The 17,513-nt window shown below is 43.7% G+C and overlaps 1 protein-coding gene across 1 annotated transcript in view; it reads left to right on the top strand.

Moving 5' to 3' along the window:
* Positions 1-17,513, top strand: part of RAD23B (RAD23 homolog B, nucleotide excision repair protein) — a 47,886-nt gene that overhangs the window by 14,158 nt on the left and 16,215 nt on the right. The window contains exons 2-3 of the mRNA XM_064176807.1: positions 9,587-9,668; positions 15,431-15,510. Coding sequence (XP_064032877.1) covers positions 9,587-9,668; positions 15,431-15,510 — 162 coding nt within the window. The remainder of the gene's footprint in view (positions 1-9,586; positions 9,669-15,430; positions 15,511-17,513) is intronic.

The following is a 17,513-nucleotide window of genomic DNA, read 5'->3' as shown; positions in this document are numbered from 1 at the left end:
TACTATGGTGAGGCCACATCTGGAATATTGTGTGGTTCTGGACCCTCCACTTCAAAAAGGACCTCAGGAAATTGCTTGAAAGAGTCCAGCACAGAGCCACAAGAATGATTAAGGGAGTGAAACATTTCCCCTATGAGGAAAGGCTAGGAAGATGGATCTCTTTAGCTTGGAGGAGACTGAGGAATGACCTCATTAATGTCTGTAAATATGTGAAGGGTGTGTATCAGCAGGACAGCAGATGTGTATCAGCAGGACAGAGCTAGGCTCTTCTCAGTGATGTCCAGTGATACAGAACAAGGGGCAATGGGTGCAAGCCGGAGCATAGGAAGGGCAATGAGGCTGGTGAGAAGCCTCGAGCACAAGCCCTACGAGGAGAGGCTGAGGGAGCTGGGATTGTTTAGCCTGGAAAAGAGGAGGCTCAGGGGTGACCCCATTGCTGTCTACAACTACCTGAGGGGAGGTTCTAGCCAGGAGGAGGTTGCTCTCTTCTCTCAGGTGGCCAGCACCAGAACGAGAGGACACAGCCTCAAGCTGTGCCAGGGGAAATTTAGGCTTGAGGTGAGGAGAAAGTTCTTCACTGAGAGAGTCACTGGATACTGGAATAGGCTGCCCAGGGAGGTGGTGGAGTCGCCGTCCCTGGAGCTGTTCAAGGCATCATTGGACGTGGCACTTGGTGCCATGATCTAACATTGAGCTCTGTGGTAAAGGGTTGGACTTGATGATCTGTGAGGTCTCTTCCAACCTTGGTGATACTGTGATACTGTGATGATCTGTGTAAATATAAGAAAAAATATTTTCACTGTGAAGGTGACAGAGCACTGGAACAGGCTTCCCAGAGGGTTTGTGGAGTCTCCTGTGGAGACATTCAAAACCTGCCTGGGTGCATTCCTTTGTGACCTACTCTAGGTGATCTGACTCTGGCAAGGGGGTTGCACTCAGCGATCTTTCGAGGTCCCTTTCAACTTGCAACATTCTGTAATTCTGTGAATGAAGGTAAGTGGTAGGCAAACTGTATGCTTCGCTGCCTCTCCTTCCAAGGTCCCTCTGTGCAATAGGTATGAGGCTTTGGATATGGAAAGCAAGTCAATAAAAAGATATGTATGGTGGTTGACCTATGCCAAAGGTGTCTCCAAGGTCAGAAAGGCCTACCCCCTGTACTGTGACCACCGCCAGAAGTAAGAAGACATGGGTTATAGTGGTAGATGATTTCCTTCTTAAGATAACTGAGGATCCAGTATGATGGCCAGAACCTTCTCATATGGAAGTCTGCTCTTGCCCTGGAGCCTGGCTTAAGGACATCACTAGGAAACTTCCTAGCTTGGTACAGGATACAGCCTTCAGAGTGTTCATTTTTCATCTTGCATGTGGACAGCAGTGAAACCACAACACATAGTTCAAGGGCAATCGAAAGAGACTTCAAGGACTGTGGGATAGTTGATGAGAGAATCTGGGACATGTGTTACTTTTTACCTCTCATGGTTGCAGGCAGTGAAACTGGAAGCCACAAAAGGATCCTGTCTATTAATACGTAGCTCTGTGGCGTGTGTTGCCACCACAATTTTGAGGGTTTTGCTAATGGAATGGTCTGCATGGCAGCAGGCCTGCTGACATCAAATGGGATTCACTTTCCTCAAAGGGTAAAGATAGTCTTTGCTCATGACCTAGTGGAGCTCACTAACAAGGCTTTAAACCAGTCTTGAAGTGAGAGGGTGATAGTCTGTGGGGCAAGAGACCAAGGTTAAAAGAACAGAGTGCCCATCCTGTTGCTCTGAGATGTGCTGGGAGTACTGCTGCACATCTTACAGTACTGCTTGAAATCTTACAGAATTGAGTCTGGAGGTCCTAAGGTGATAGGGAGCAACATAGGAATGTTGGTGAAATACCTCAAAAGTAATCATTATGTGTTTCCTTAAGAGGATGATACAGCTGACAGCCCAATGAAGTGCCTCTACACCAGCACACACAGCATGGGCAGCAAACAGAAAGAGCTGGAAGCCACCATGCTGCTATAAAGCAATAACCTAGCTGTCATTACTCAAATTTAGTGGGGCAAATACTGTGACAGATGTGTGGCTGTCATTGGGCTACAGGTTCTGCAGGGGAGAGGCATTGCCCTTTATGTCAAAAAATGGGTAGAGTATGAAGAGCTGTCTCTGAGGATTAGCCAGGCTGAAAGCTCATGGGTAAGAATTAGAGTCTGGGGGAATGAGAGACAAAAGGGGGTCTTTTGGTTGGTGTCTACTACAGGCCACCTGATTGTGTGGAGCCAATTGATCAAGCATTACTCCAGCTGCAAGAGGTTCTGTGCTCTGAGGCTCTCATCCTGCTGGCTAACCACCCTGACACCTGCTGGAAATGTAGGTTGGCAAGCTATAGGCAATCCAGGAGGCACCTGGTGCACATGGAAGATATCTTCTTGAGCAGAGTGATAGCCTTGTAATTTGCAGCAGATTACAGTATCACAGTATCACCAAGGTTGGAAGAGACCTCACAGATCATCAAGTCCAACCCTTTACCACAGTGCCCAAGGCTAGACCATGGCACCAAGTGCCACATCCAACCTTGCCTTGAACTGCCCCAGGGACGACGACTCCACCACCTCCCCAGGCAGCCCATTCCAGTGTCCAATGACTCTCTCAGTGAAGAACTTTCTCCTCACCTCGAGCCGAAATTTCCCCTGGCGCAGCCTGAGGCTGTGTCCTCTCGTTCTGGCGCTGGCCACCTGAGAGAAGAGAGCAACCTCCCCCTGGCCACAACCACCCTTCAGGTAGTTGTAGACAGCAATAAGGTCACCCCTGAGCCTCCTCTTCTCCAGGCTAAACAACCCCAGCTCCCTCAGCCTCTCCTTGTAGGGCTTGTGCTCGAGGCCTCTCACCAGCCTCGTCGCCCTTCTCTGGACACGCTCGAGCATCTCAGTGTCCTTCCTAAACTGGGGGGCCCAGAACTGAACACAGTACTCGAGGTGTGGTCTGACCAGTGCAGAGTACAGGGGCAGAATGACCTCCCTGCTCCTGCTGACCACACCATTCCTGATGCAGGCCAGGATGCCACTGGCTCTCTTGGCCACATGGGCACACTGCTGGCTCATGTTCAGGCGGGTGTCAATCATTACCCCCAGATCCCTCTCTGTCTGGCTGCTCTCCAGCCACTCCGACCCCAGCCTGTATCTCTGCATGGGGTTGTTGTGGCCAAAGTGCAGCACCCTGCACTTCGAGCTATTGAATGCCATCCCATTGGACTCTGCCCATCTGTCCAGGCGGTCAAGGTCCCGCTGCAGAGCCCTTCTGCCCTCCAACTCAGTCACATCTGCCCCCAGCTTAGTGTCATCTGCAAACTTGCTGATGACTGACTCCATGCCCTCATCCAGATCATCTATGAAGATGTTAAAGAGGATGGGGCCCAGCACAGATCCCTGAGGGACACCACTAGTGACTGGCCGCCAGCTGGATGTGGCACCATTCACCACCACTCTCTGGGTCCGGCCCTCCAGCCAGTTCCTAACCCAGCACAGAGTGTTGCCATCCAAGCCATGGGCTGACAGCTTAGCCAGCAGTTTGCTGTGGGGGACAGTGCCAAAGGCCTTGCTGAAGTCCAGATAGACCACATCCACAGGCCTCCCCACATCCACCAAGCGGGTCACCTGATCATAGAAGGAGATGAGGTTGGAGAGGCAGGATCTACCCTTCCTAAACCCATGCTGGCTGGACCTGAGCTCTTTGCCATCCCTCAGGTGCGCAGTTATTGGCCCCAAGAGAACCTGCTCCATCAGTTTCCCTGGCACTGAGGTCAGGCTGACAGGTCTGTAGTTCCCAGGTTCCTCCATCCGACCCTTCTTGTGGATGGGGACCACGTTGGCCATTTTCCAGTCTCCTGGGACCTCTCCGGTGAGCCAGGACTGCTGGAAAATGATGGAGAGTGGCTTGGCCAGCTCAGCTGCCAGCTCTCTCAGCACCCTGGGATGGATCCCATCTGGTCCCATGGACTTGTGGGTGTCCAGATGACTCAGCAGGTCCTGAACTAATTCTTCATGAATTTCCAGGGGAACACACCGCTCCCCGACCCCATCCCCCAGTTCAAGAGGCCACTTGCCTCCTCCTCCTCCCTCCTTACTGTTGAAAACTGAGGCAAAGAAGGCATTCAGGACCTCTGCCTTTGCTTCATCATCAGTTATAGTGTTCCCCTCCTGGTCCAGTAAGGAGTGGAGGCTCTTCTTGCCCTTCCTTTTAGCGTTGATAAATTTATAAAAGTGCTTTTTGTTAACTTTCACGGAAGTGGCAGCCTAAGTTCTAGCTGAGCCTTAGCCTCTCTAATTTTTCTCCTACATAATCTGGCTACCTCCTTAAGCACATCAGGAGAAGCCTTCCCCTCCTTCCAGAGGCGATACACCCTCTTTTTCTCCCCCACTTCCTTCAGGAGCTCTTTGCTCATCCAGGCTGGTCGCCTCCCCCTGCAGCTCATCTTTCGGCACGTGGGAACTGCCAGTTCCTGTGCCTTCAAGAGCTCCTGTTTAAAGTATGTCCAACCATCCTGGACCCCTTTGTTCTCAAGGACTGCTGCCCAGGGGACATTGGAAATAAGTTCCTTGAGCAAATTGAAGTTTGCCCTCCTAAAGTCCAAGGTGTAGGTTTTGTTGAAGTGCCTCCCTACCTCCCTGTATATTGAAAACTCCACTAACTCGTGATACAGAAAGTTTTGGAAGAAGGCAGTACTGCAGGTCACTTGCAGTACATCAATCACCTTATAGTCTTGGGAAACACTGCAGACAAGGTGGACAGAAAAGGCAAGTGGATTGTTGGAATTTTACTGTCACTGTTTTAGTACAATGAACATCTTAACTCCTTCATGTGGAGTCATGGATCCAGTTACTGTGTAGTAATTAATGTCTATTCAGCGTGTCTTAATCTAAATTATCATAGTGAGCTGTTCAGACTTTTTTTATTTGAGAAAATAGATTTGAGGTTTATTCCTTGTAGAAGAAAGGCTGTAATCTGCAATAAAACAAGACAAGAGTGGACATCTGGAACCAGTAGCTTGATTGAATGCAGAGGACATTAAAGAAGCCTTGATTTGCTCCCTGAAAATGTACTGGCTGATCACCGCTTTGGTTGCAAATCTGTGACAAGTATGCTAACTGTGAATGAAAGAAGCAGTATTGAGTTGTCATCTTTGAGTGATTTATACAAGCACCAAAATACATGGATAGGTGAGCAGTGTGTTAGAAGTATGTATTTGAATGTTTATCAGATTTTTAACATGATCCAGCATGTTAATTTGCTTGAAGAACTCTGGTTAAGCATCCATTGGAAGTACTGAATACTTTAATGTTCAGGGAAAACTGCTTGGTGGTTTATCTATGGCCTATGGAGATTGTTAGATGGAAGTTGAGTGACCTCTAATCTTAAATAATTGGAGAGGAAATAAAAATAAGTTTTTTGTTTTTCAAGGAAGTACTGTTTTGAAATAAATGTAAATCCAGAAACAAGCAGAAGTGCATGAGAATGATGATGGTATCATCAGATTATTACTAAATTGAATAATTGTGGTGGTTTGAGGCTAACTGGAATATTTTAATGAGAGAAATTAGATTATTGGCTGTGAAAAGAAGAAAACAACAGTAATGTCTGTGTCACTTATAGGTTCTGCTGAATGGTAGAAACGTAAAGTCAGTTTTCTCTGGCGGCTGCTGCTGTATTAACTATCTCTACCTGAACTGGTGTAACCCAAGCTAATCATCGTGCTTCTAGCTCCTTATCTGGCAGTCTCACCCCTGCACATAAGGCTTCTGATATAAGGGTGGTGGTGGAAAGAAGGAGGGGAGTTAGTTTGAAAGCCCTCTTGTGCAGTTCTGCTATTTGGGAGGGGTTTTGTAGTTCTATATGACTTTTAACTTGTATATAGTTGTAAATAGCTGTGTATATTGTGTATATACGCTTGTAAGTTTTGCCTTGCTGTAAATAATAGCTTCATTCCTTAACTTCCATCCATCTGAGTTAGTCTGGTGAATCATGGGGAAGGGGGAAACTCCTAAACCACCACAATAATGGTTTGACCCCACCTGGATAATTAAGGATAACAGTGAGCTGTTGTTAGTTTTGCTACAGAAAAGTAACTGAATGGCTGGAGATGGATTGTAAAGCTTTTGACAGGTGCTGGGATGGCATGTGTAGTAAGAATACCTACAGCATCCTTCCTACACCTGCTGAGGAAGAAAACAATTGTTTTCCTGCTTTGGTGTAGTCCTGTAGAGGGAAGGCATGTCTTGTTCTGTATCATTGTATAGCAAGTGATTGAATACCCTGCATCAGATGTAAGGTTAGGTAAGACTTGATTCTGCAGGTCTTGTTTGCTTGGTTATGAAGCCTGGTAACACAATACTACTTTTTATGTAGACTACTGAAAGGATGCAACTCTACGGGAGGACTGTTTGGTTCATCTTTTTTGGACCTAACAAACTGAAGGGATTATCCTGCTAAAGAGATAAACACAGAAATAAAATTTGAGGGGAAAAAGGAGGATTAAATGGAAGGCAAGTGGAAGAGGTATCACAATGGAGGTCTGCCCTTGTGATGTGTTGTGAAAAAAGTGCATGAATATTCAGGAAAAAAAAAGATGAGTTAAGTTGTAGTAATAAGTTAATAAAAGATTGTTTGTCTTTATTTTGCATATATTTGGAGTATCTTCAGGAAGCAAGAAGAGTGAGTGTTTGTGTACAGATAGTTTCTCTCAAAACATTTTTTTCCAATTTATCAGTACAGATACCCTTTCCTGAAGGTAAGAAATAGTCTGGACTAGGAAGATAGGACTAGAGGTCATTTAGGCAAATTGGACACCCATAAATCCATAGGCCCCAGTCAGGTGCATGCATGAGTGCTGAGGGAGCTGGCTGATGTTATTGCTAAGTTATGCTCTCTCATCTTTGAAAATCATAAAGAGTTTTCTGAGGACTAGAAGAAATCCAATGTAACTCCATTCTTCAAAAAACAGAAAGGAGGAGGACCCAGGAAACTGCAGACCAGGCAGGCTCACCTCTGTCTCAGGAAAGGTGTTGGAATAGCTTATTCTGGAGGTCATTCCTAAGTATGTGGAGGAAAAGAAGGTTATTGGGAATAGTCAGCATGGATTCACAAAAGGAAAATCATGCTTGCCCAATCTGATAGCCTTCTATGGTGCTGTGACTGGCTCGGTAAATGAGAGGAGAGCAGTAAAAGGTTGTCTGTCTCAACTTCAGCAAGACTTTTGACACTATCTCCAGTAACATAGGTAAGCTTAGGAAGTGTGGATTAGATGAATGGATGGAGAGGTGGACTGAGATCTGGCTGGCTGAATAACAGAGAACAGGGGGTTGTCACCAATGATGCAGGGTCTAGTTGGAGGTCTGTAGCTAGTGGTGTTCCCCAAGCATCAGTATTGTGTTCAGTCTTGTTCAGTATATTCATCAGTGACCTGGATGAAGTAACCAAATGCAGCAAGAGCAGTTTGCTGATGATATGAAACAGTAGTGACTGACATCCTGTCAGGTTGTGCTGCCATTCAGCGAGACCTGGACAGGTTGAGCAGAGAGAAACCTCATGAAGTTCAGTAAAGCTAAGTGTAGAGACTTGCATCTAGGGAAGTAAAACAACATGCACCAGTAGACGTTCGTGGTTTGTTGCCAGCACCCACAAGAGACAGCAAAAGCCATCTGAAAACTGAATTAATTGCAATTACTCTGTACTCCTTCCACCACAGTAAAATTATGGGTTCCGATGGTAATGGCTGCACAACCCATTAGCTATCTAGAGAGAGATGAACCAAAATGTGCACTCATTCAGAAAGGGAAGATCACTTTAGAAGTATCCTCTATATATATATACACTCACCAAAGTGGAGAGGGGTGAGGACTCCCTAGATGACATCTCAGTCTAAAGGGAGAAGATCTGACTGCCAGGCTGCTTGCTGTGTGAAGGAGCACACCCACACACCCCTTCCCCATAACAGAACTCCATTTACATCCTGTCTAGGGTCAACTGTGGTAAATTTCTCAGTTGGAGAGCTAAGTCTTCCAGGCATGCAAAAGCAGGGTCAGAAACTTCTGGGCCCAGAGGTGCCAGTTAGTATCTGGAGGTGTCAAGCTGATCATTGTCAACTCTTAGCCAGGCTTGGCCTTTTGTCCAGAAAATTGTCAGGCTTTTTGTGTTAGCAGGGCTGGTTATACCTCCCACAGGGATAGTCTGCTGCAAAGCAGCTCTGTGGAGAAGGACCCAGGTGGTGTGGTGGACAGGTCAGTATGACCCAGCAGTGTGTTCGTGTGGCAAAGAAAGCCAGCATATCTTGTGGTGCATTAAGAAGAGTATGGCCGCCATGTCAAGGGAGATTATCCTTTCCCTCTACTCTGCCCTGGTGAGGCCACACTTAAAGTATTGTGTCCAGTTCTGGGCTCCCCAGTTCAAGAAAGAGAGGGAACAATAGGAGAATCTAGATGAGGTCTACAGAAATTATTAGAGGAACATCTCTTTTACGAGAGAGGCTGAGAGCTTTAGGGCTGTTTATCCTGGAGAAGACTGGCAGGGGATCTTGCCAATGCTTATAAATACCTTAAGGCCAGGTGTTGAGAGGATGAGGCCAGTGGCTTTTCAGCAGCAGGGCAACAGGGGCAAACTGTCACCCAGGAGGTTCCATGTGAGCATGAGCTAAAACGTCTTTGCTTTGAGGGTGACAAGACTACTGGAACATGCTACCCAGAGAGGCTGTAGATTCTCTTCTGGGGATACAAAAGCTTACCTGGGATGCAGTCCTAGGCAGCCTGCTCTAGGCTACCTTCCTGTGACAGGAGAGTTGGACTAGATAGGTGGTCTCTAGATGTGCCTTCCAAAACTTATCTTTTGTTATTCTGTGTTCATCCTCTCTCCTTATGATAATGTAATACAGTTTTCCTGATGAATATGAGTATTCTAATAGAAGACATTAATACAGTGTCAGTTGAGTATGTGGTACTCTGAAAGTGTGGCCTGTACTTGAGTAGTCTGCCTAAGCAAGTGCATAAGACCACACATTAAGTGTAACATTTGCCTTAAAATTGTTATGCAAAAATCATGGGCGAGGGGAAAGAGTTGAAAAGTATTTACATAAAATTCACAAACCCATGTTTGCACAAGTCCTTCCATACCAAGGCTTCAAGTAATTCCAGTGGGTTAAATTGAGTCTCACTATGACTTTACATGAAAATGAGACCTTCCCTGAGGAATCTCTAGGAAGAAGAAAGCTTAGAGCTATCAGATGTGCATAAGAGCTGTACCTCCTACATTCAGAGAAAGAACAGGGAGAGGTAATGGATCAATTGATGAAAGCAATAAGACTGCTGTAAATGTCTGTATTTTTTGTTGTGTTGTGTACTTAATTTCTCTATGAGTAGTCTCTATCTAATTTGATTAAGGGCAAGAGATTATTCAGGAAGGGAACACATAGCTCTGCAAGTGGTTATGATGGCATCTTTGTGAGACTGTTGTGCTTGACATAAGACTGAAAATGACTTTTTAGTATTTATAATGTTGAATAAAGTAGATTTGTATTGTGAAACATTTTTATTAAGACTATTTCTATGCTTTAGGTGAAGGCACTGAAAGAGAAGATTGAATCAGAAAGGGGGCAAGATGCTTTTCCAGTAGCTGGCCAAAAACTGATTTATGCAGGTAATGGATATTCTAAAAATACTGTGTCTGTATCTGCCTTATTTTTTACATTCTTATTTGACTTTGTGAGTGTTAAGTCTTCTTTAGTTTCATTGAAATGCAGATTGAAAAATCTCAAACCCAGTTGAAAAAACAATAAAACTAAAACCTGATTTATGCACAGTATTGGGTTTCCACTTCTAATAAGTTAAAGCCACTGATGACAACAGAAAGACACTAATGGAAGAGAAGTCAAGTGTCTCCATGTTTGTGTAGACTCAGGATTAGATTCTTTAGCAGCTGCCATGTGCCCTGTACTTCAGTGAAGGGAATGCACATCAGGAACATGAAAAGTGTTCTAGTTTCTCTGGGACAGAATCATAGGCCAGCTGTGGTCTGAAGGCCATTAGCCGTTTGGAGTTATCTGGGCTGCTGACTGGTTTTTCCACACCAGAAACAGGTTCATTATAAAGTGTGAGTTTTGCTGAGCATGAGAGTCTTCCTGCTTGAGCTCCTGCTGACCCTGCTGCTCCTCTTTTCTCCTACTTCTGAGTCAGGACTGTTTTCCCATTTGTTATGACCATCAGCCATTCATTCACTGGGCTGAGTATAATTTTGTATACTTTATGTTGGCGATGGTATTGGTTTGGCTGTTTCCTTAAATCCATTTTAATTTCAGCCTACGGGCCTTCTCACCTTTTCCTGATCCCCTTCTCTGCCAGGGAGGAGTGATAGTGACTGCTGTAGTTTAACCCCCAAGTCAGGATAAATGTGGAGAGAAGGCAAGAGTTATGCATGTGATAAAGGACAAACAAGGCAGAAGACTTTGTGCCACATGTGTAACTGCATAACACTCCTAATACTATGTTTGCTTGATTGAAAGAGAACAAGGATCACATAAGGTCACATAATATGACTTGAGTATTTTCAAAAGCCAGAATTTGTTTGCTGCATTGTATAATCCTCACAAGCAGTAGGGAATAAGATTTAGAATGGCAGACCATCTGAGGGTAGATTCTATTTTTCTCTTGGTCAAGAGATACAAGAAGGGTGTACTGATTAAAATGAGCTGTAGAATTTTCACAGTACGGTAAAGCAGAGCGGTCTCCCAGCTGAACCTGATTAGAAGTATACCATTTGTTTTTAAAATGCAGGCAGTTTTGTTTCTAAAAACGTTTATGCTAATCAGTGATGAGGTAGGTCTGTTGACGTCTGTGTTAGGGCAAAGTGTAGGAACCTTGTGAGTCGTGTGTCCTGGGAAGATAAGATGTCTGAATATGTACTGTTGTGGAGATTGCTTTCCCAAAGTGACTGAGCAAAAAGAAAGAGTAAAAGTGTGTGTATTTAAGTTGGGTGCTGCATCATGTGCTACAGGTTATTATTACCTCATTTGTGTTCCACGTACCATTATGCATGCATATTGGTTGATCTCCCTGCAGCCTTCAGAATAAGGATGTGGCCTGCTAATTAAATGAAGTGGTGCATTCCAGTAGCTCTAAGAATGCTTATAAAAATGTGTATTTTCTTCATCGCAGAGGGAAGTGGTCCTTGGCATGTCTCCAGAATAAGAATCAACTAAAATAGTAAAATATTTCTTAAAAATTCTGTAGTAGAAGTATAAAACTCACTGAAATGCAGACTTTCTGTTGTGATTCGTGGTACTGCTTCTAAATCAGTTCAGCTTAAAAAAATGCCCACAAGTCTGTGTGGTTTAGTCATAGTTTAAGCCTACCCACCTGGCAGCAAAGCAGCCACACAGTCACTCGCTTGTTCCTACCTGCGGAGGAGAAAATACAACAAAAGGCTCTAGGATTGAGACAAGGGCAGGGAGGGCACCCTCACTCTTAACCATTGTGAATGAAACAAAGACTTGACTCAGGAAAAAAATAAAAAACTAGCACAAATTCACTCAAAGTAGGACAGTGGTAAAGACAGATCTTAAATAAACTTCCCCACCCCTCCCTTCTTCTTTGGCCAAGTCCATCCCATGTTTCTTCTGCTCCTTGCTTCCCAGGGGGAAGACTCCTCACAGTTATCCCTGGCTAGAGTGTGGCATTCCTCCTACAGGTGACAGGTCTCTGTGAACTCTCATAGAATCATACAATTGTTTTGGTTGGAAAAGGCGTCTAAGATCATTTGGTCCAACCATCAACCTAACACTGCTGTACCCATTAAACCACGTTCCAGAGAGCCGTCTCTACACGTTTTTTAACACCTCCAGGAATGATAACTCTCCCAGGGCAACTTATTAAAATGCCTGAGCACTCTTTATGGAAATATTTTTTTCTAGTATTCAGTCTTAACCTCCCCTGACACAGTTTCAGGCCATTTATTCTCATTCTTTTCACTTGATACTAGAGAAAGAGAACAACTCGCTACAGCTTCCTTCATTCAGTAGCTGTCGAGAGCAATGAAGTCTCCTCATAGCCTCCACTTCTCTAGACTAAACAATCCCAGTTCTGTCAACTGCTTCTCGTAAGACTTATTCTCCAGCCCAGTCTTGTTGCCATTCATTGCTGAGCACAATCACTTTCCTGATCCCACAGGTGACACTATTTCAGATACAGGCCAGGATGCTTCTTGGCCACCTGAGCACACTTCTTGCTCATATTCAGCTAGCTGCCAGCCAGCACCTGCAAATCCTTTCTTTGCCAGACAACTTTTTAGCCACACTGCCTCAGGCTTTTAGTGTTGCATGGGTTTGTTGTGACTCAGGTGCAGGCACTTGGCTTTGTTACACCTCACACATTTGGCTTCTACAAATTTAGTGAGGGTGCACTCAATTCCCTTATCCAGATCATTGTTAAAGATACTGAAGAGAACTAGCTTCAGCACTGAGCCCTGGGACACTAGTGGCCACTGGTCAAGAACCAAAACTCCATTCACCTCTACTCTTTTGGGCTTGGCCATTCAGCCAGCAAAGCATCCCCCCTTTCACACTATGTGCAGCCAGTTTCTCCAGAAGGATGTTGTGTCAAAGGCTTTACTGAAGTCTGGATAAACAAGATATATAGCCTTTTCCTCATCTACTGTGCAGGTCACTTTGTAGAAGATCAGGTTTGTCAAGCAGGATTTGCTTTCATGAACCCATGCTAACTGGCCCTGATCAGATCATTGCTCTGCACATGCTGCGTAATGGCTGTTATGATGATCTGCTCCATGACCTTTCCTGCCACAGTCAGACTAACAGGTCTGTAGTTTCCACAATCTTCCTTCTAGCACTTTTTGTAGATGGGTGTCATGTTTGTCATTCTCCAGTCAGCTGGAACCTCCCTAGTTAGCCAGGAGTGCTGCTAAGTGATGAAAAATGGCTTGGTGGCTACTTCCCCATGTTTTCCCAGTACATTTGGGTGTATGCCATCCAGCTCCATAGACATATATATCTAAATGCCACAACAAGTTACTAGTCAACTCATTGCAGATTATGGGAGCTTGTTCTGCTCTTCATCCTTGCTTTCCAGCTCAGCAGGCTGAGTATCCTGCAAACAACTGGTTTTACTACTAAAGACTGAGACAAAGAAGTTACTGAGTCCCTCAGCCATTTCCTCATCCTTGACCACTATATTCCCCCCCTGGATCCAACAAAGGCTAGAGTTTCTTGTTTGTCCTTTTGTTGCTGTTCTATTTAACAGCTGAAGCCAAATTAATTTCTGAGGGCTTTGGCACTTCTAATTTTCTCCCTGTGTGGCCTCACAACAAATCTGTAGTCCTTCTGAGAGGCCCTCTCCTTTTTCCAGTAACTACAAATGCTCCACTTCTCCCCAGATCTCTCTAATCAGCTGGGCTGGTCTTCTTCCTCACTTACTCATCTTGTAGCACATGGGAATGGCCTGTTCCTGCACCTCCAAGACTTCCATCTTGAGTAGTGTCCAGCCTCACTGTACTCCTTGACCCTTCAGAACTATCTCCCAGGGGACTCTGTCAACCAGTTTCTGAAACAGGCCAAAGTCTGCCCACCAGAATTGCGAAGTGTCAGTTCTGTTGACTAATGTCTTTATTTCTCCAGCAACTGAGAACTCTTAAAATCAGTGATTGCCATGTCCAGGACAGCCCCCATCGTTATATCACCTACTAGTTCTCTGTTCACAAACATCAAGTCAGCAAGGCTCCTTCCCTAGCTGGCTCTCTCATTGGGTGTGTCAGGAGGCTCTCCACACAGTAGTTACTTCTGGGATTGCTCCCTCTCAGCTGTGTTAAATTTCCAGCAGATGTTAGGGAAGAAAGTACCCTACAAGAACAAGGGCTAGTGATAGCGAGACTTCTCCCAGATGCATAAAGAAATTTCATCTGTATCTTCATTCTGACTGTGTGATCTATAAGACTCCCACCAGGGTATCTGCCTTGTTGGGTTTCCCTCTCGTTCTTACCCAAAACCACTCAATGTTATCCTCACCATCATTGAACTCAGGACAGTGAAAACATACTTTAATGTACAGAGCCAGCCCAAAGCCCCTCTTTTCTCAATGATCCCTTTTGAAGAGTTTTCAGCCATTGATAGTGGCAAGCCAGTTGTGTGAGATGTCCCACCAAATTTCTGTGATGGTCAGTCAGTTTTCTTGATACACAATGGCTTCTGGTGCCCTCTGTTTCACATGCTGTGTATTTTAGTGTGGATACACTTGAGTCAGTCTAAAGGTAACTTCTACAAGTATGTGTTCCTTCTGTGGGCTGTGTTCTTCCAGTGATGAATTGCTCCAGTGCAGGCTTCCTTCAGTCGTGTGGACTTCTTCAGACAAAGCCCCCTGGTGTGTCATAGGGTCCTTCATGGACTACAGACAGGATTCTGCCCCACCATTGCTCTAAGGGCTGCCTTCCAGCTTGCTACAAGAAGGAGGGAAATGTCTGCTCCAGTGTGCTTCCCAGCCTTGCTGACCTTGGCGTCTGCATGGTTTTCTCTCACTTCCCACTCCTTTAAGACAAAAGAAGTCCCAAAACAAAAGAACCTGCCCAGAAGGTTTAGTCCTCTTAAATATGTTATCTCAGAAGCACTGATTAACTCAGCTTTGGTGAGGTTGATCTAACTTAGAGCTAGAGGAGCTTCTTGAAGCCATGCCAGTAGTCCCTTCCCCAGCTACCTAGACCCTTTCAGACAAAAATCAATTACAGGTTTAATGTGTTTCTGAGTTCTTGTAGATGTGAGGTAAATCTGCTTTGCCCACAGTGTCTTCTCTCCTTATGAAGCAGTGGAAGTGTATTATTTATTATTTAGTCTTGCTATTTTTTAATGTCGTCTTTCTGTCAAGGTAACAGGATGTGGAATGGTTCTGTCTTTTTCTAATACTTGAGGGTTTTTCTGAGAACAAATTGTTACAGTTACAAAGCTGCAAACTTGTCTAATGCAAATAAAGTTAATTTGTGACAGGGAGCTATATACACTTTAATAAATATGAAGGGCAAACAAGATAAGCAGGAAGAAATTTTCTTAGTGTGTCTATAAGTTACTCAGTTAAGTTTACTGTATGTTAAAACCTGTTCTTTACATCACTTGTATTGGCGATAAAGGTCCAATAAATCTTTGCCTAGATTTAATGCCTCTGTTTTAAGTGATCTGAAACTTCTTATACTTAGAGCAACAAGCTAACTGGTACTGTGGGTGTGATCATAAGAGAAGCCCTACTGCCAGAGCTTAATAGCTAGAACACTTTTGCTAGGGCTGCTAATGTTTATAAATCTCTATGAAATGTGTTTCTCTTTTAAATTGTGTGCGCGTGAAGGAGTCTCAAGGTTATCTGATGGTATGTTAAAATAACAAGTTCATAATTTATATCTGTTTAATTTGCCAGGCAAAATCCTTAATGATGATACTGCTCTCAAAGAATACAAAATTGATGAGAAGAACTTTGTGGTGGTTATGGTGACAAAAGTGAGTAGTTCTTATTTCTTAAAAGGGAGTTGCATTCATTGATTTTTTTTTTTTCATGATGATGAGTGATTGTCCTTTGTTGGGCTAGGATAAGGTAAACTTTCTTCATATGAAGTTGGGAGGGACCACACCCAGGATAGGTAGCCAAACCAGACAGTAAGCTGCTGGATAGATACCATACTGGTGTTATGCCTGCTGTGTAAGTGTGGAACTGGACTGGGCAGGCTAAGCTGGTTTTGGTACAACAGCTGTAGTATTGAGTGAGCAGGTTGAGTTTTATATCACTAGCTTTATATATTGTTTTCATTAGTATTTTTATTATTCCTCTCATTTCTTAGTTCTCTTCATTGTTTACATTAAACTCTTATTTTCTTACACCCTGGGATTTTTGCATTTTGCTCTCTGTCTTCCTTCCCATCCCACCAGTATGGTAAGAATCAGTGGGTAGCATTTGAGTGAAAACGTGGGGCTTGGCTGTTGACTGGGCTTAAACCACAAAGTAATTGTACATGCCTGTTCTTAAAACCAGTTGAATGTAGTCTTCCCAAATTTTTGGCCAATGGTAAAAGTAAATCCCTGTATGAATAGGTAGAAAAACACTGCTTAGCAGTCCTAGTATGTCTGCGCTGAGTGTTGTTGCTGTTCAGTGCTGAATGTGTACCTCAAAGAAAAAAAAAATCCAGTGGCTGACTTTACTATTTGTTCTTTCTTCTGTCTCTGTTACTTTTCCAGTGATATTATTAAAAGAAAGAAGGGAACCTATTTAGTTTGTTATGAAATCCTCTGTACAGGTCTCTTCTAGTCATGCCATGTTGCTTTTCAAACTCATGTTTCTTTGTCAAGCTGAACAGCTCAAAGCAGTAAAGAAAGGATACATAACCTGTGACTGCAACTACAATTTAAAGTTATGACTGTGACATGTATTGGAAATATCTTATCTGTCCTCTTAACCATTCACCAAATTGCTTCCGGGAATCAAGCCGGAAGAAGATCAAGCCTGATTTTCTAGGCATTCCAGACCCTTGAGATCTGAATAAAACTGGCTTCAATTGTGTCTTGAAATGTGAAGTTAATCTTGGAGTTAGAGGTCCTCCTTTTGACAAAGTGAACTGCCATTCAGTTCTATTCTGATACTGGCATATTAGATTCTCTGTTAGAATGTAACTGTTACTGCTGTCTTCTGAACACTGTTTTTATCTGTGGTTTGCCTGGAGAAGAGCCATTTAGTAGTGCAACAAAACAGGTGCAGATGGGATTTCACAGTACAGGCTGAATTTTGTTTATAACAGAAGACAGACCTTTTGTTAAATGCAATGCCTTGTTGTATTAAAGGGCCTGTGTTCTGGAGTTGGACATTACTTTAGTGTTACAGGGCTTTTTAATTAAGTCTTTAAGCTCAACTTCCCTTTCCTTGCAACTTTTCTGAGTAAGACATGCTGTGCTATATAAGCACAACTGCTAACATTGATGGTCAGGCGTGTTTCACGTGTTTTTTTTTGAGTGCTTCTTAAAATGTTCTTTATTGAGCCTGTCACATTAGCCATTTATTCTCAGCTTCCCTTTTTCTTTCAGACAAAAGGAGGAAATGTATTTTTCCTAGTTTAAGCAAACATTACCTGAAAGTGCTTCACCTTGAAGTAGTGTTTTTTTGTATTTTATATTTTAAGTTCAGTTATTTCTCTTGTTATGGCAGAGAAAGCTGTGTCTGCCTTGTCAGTTCTTAAGAATATTTGTAGGTGAGGGACTACAGTACAGCTCTTAAAAATGTACCTTAGTTGAAAGCTACATGCTTTCTGAAAAGTGTAATTTTTATATGATGATACTAATATTGCATCTAGGCAATGTTCATGTTTCCAGTAGAGATGTGAAGATCAAATCACAGTCGTTATGCAAGTATTATCAACTCTAAATTTGTTGCAGATTTATGGATTTGGTAGTCCTTGATTCTGCTGGAGTTGTGTTGCTCACTACAGAACTCAAGGATGCGGAATGTTATTTACATA

This window comes from Pogoniulus pusillus, chromosome Z (assembly GCF_015220805.1).
Source record: "Pogoniulus pusillus isolate bPogPus1 chromosome Z, bPogPus1.pri, whole genome shotgun sequence".
NCBI classification, from domain to species: domain Eukaryota; kingdom Metazoa; phylum Chordata; class Aves; order Piciformes; family Lybiidae; genus Pogoniulus; species Pogoniulus pusillus.
Note: the sequence above shows the minus strand (reverse complement) of the source record. Positions and strands in the feature narration are given on the sequence as shown.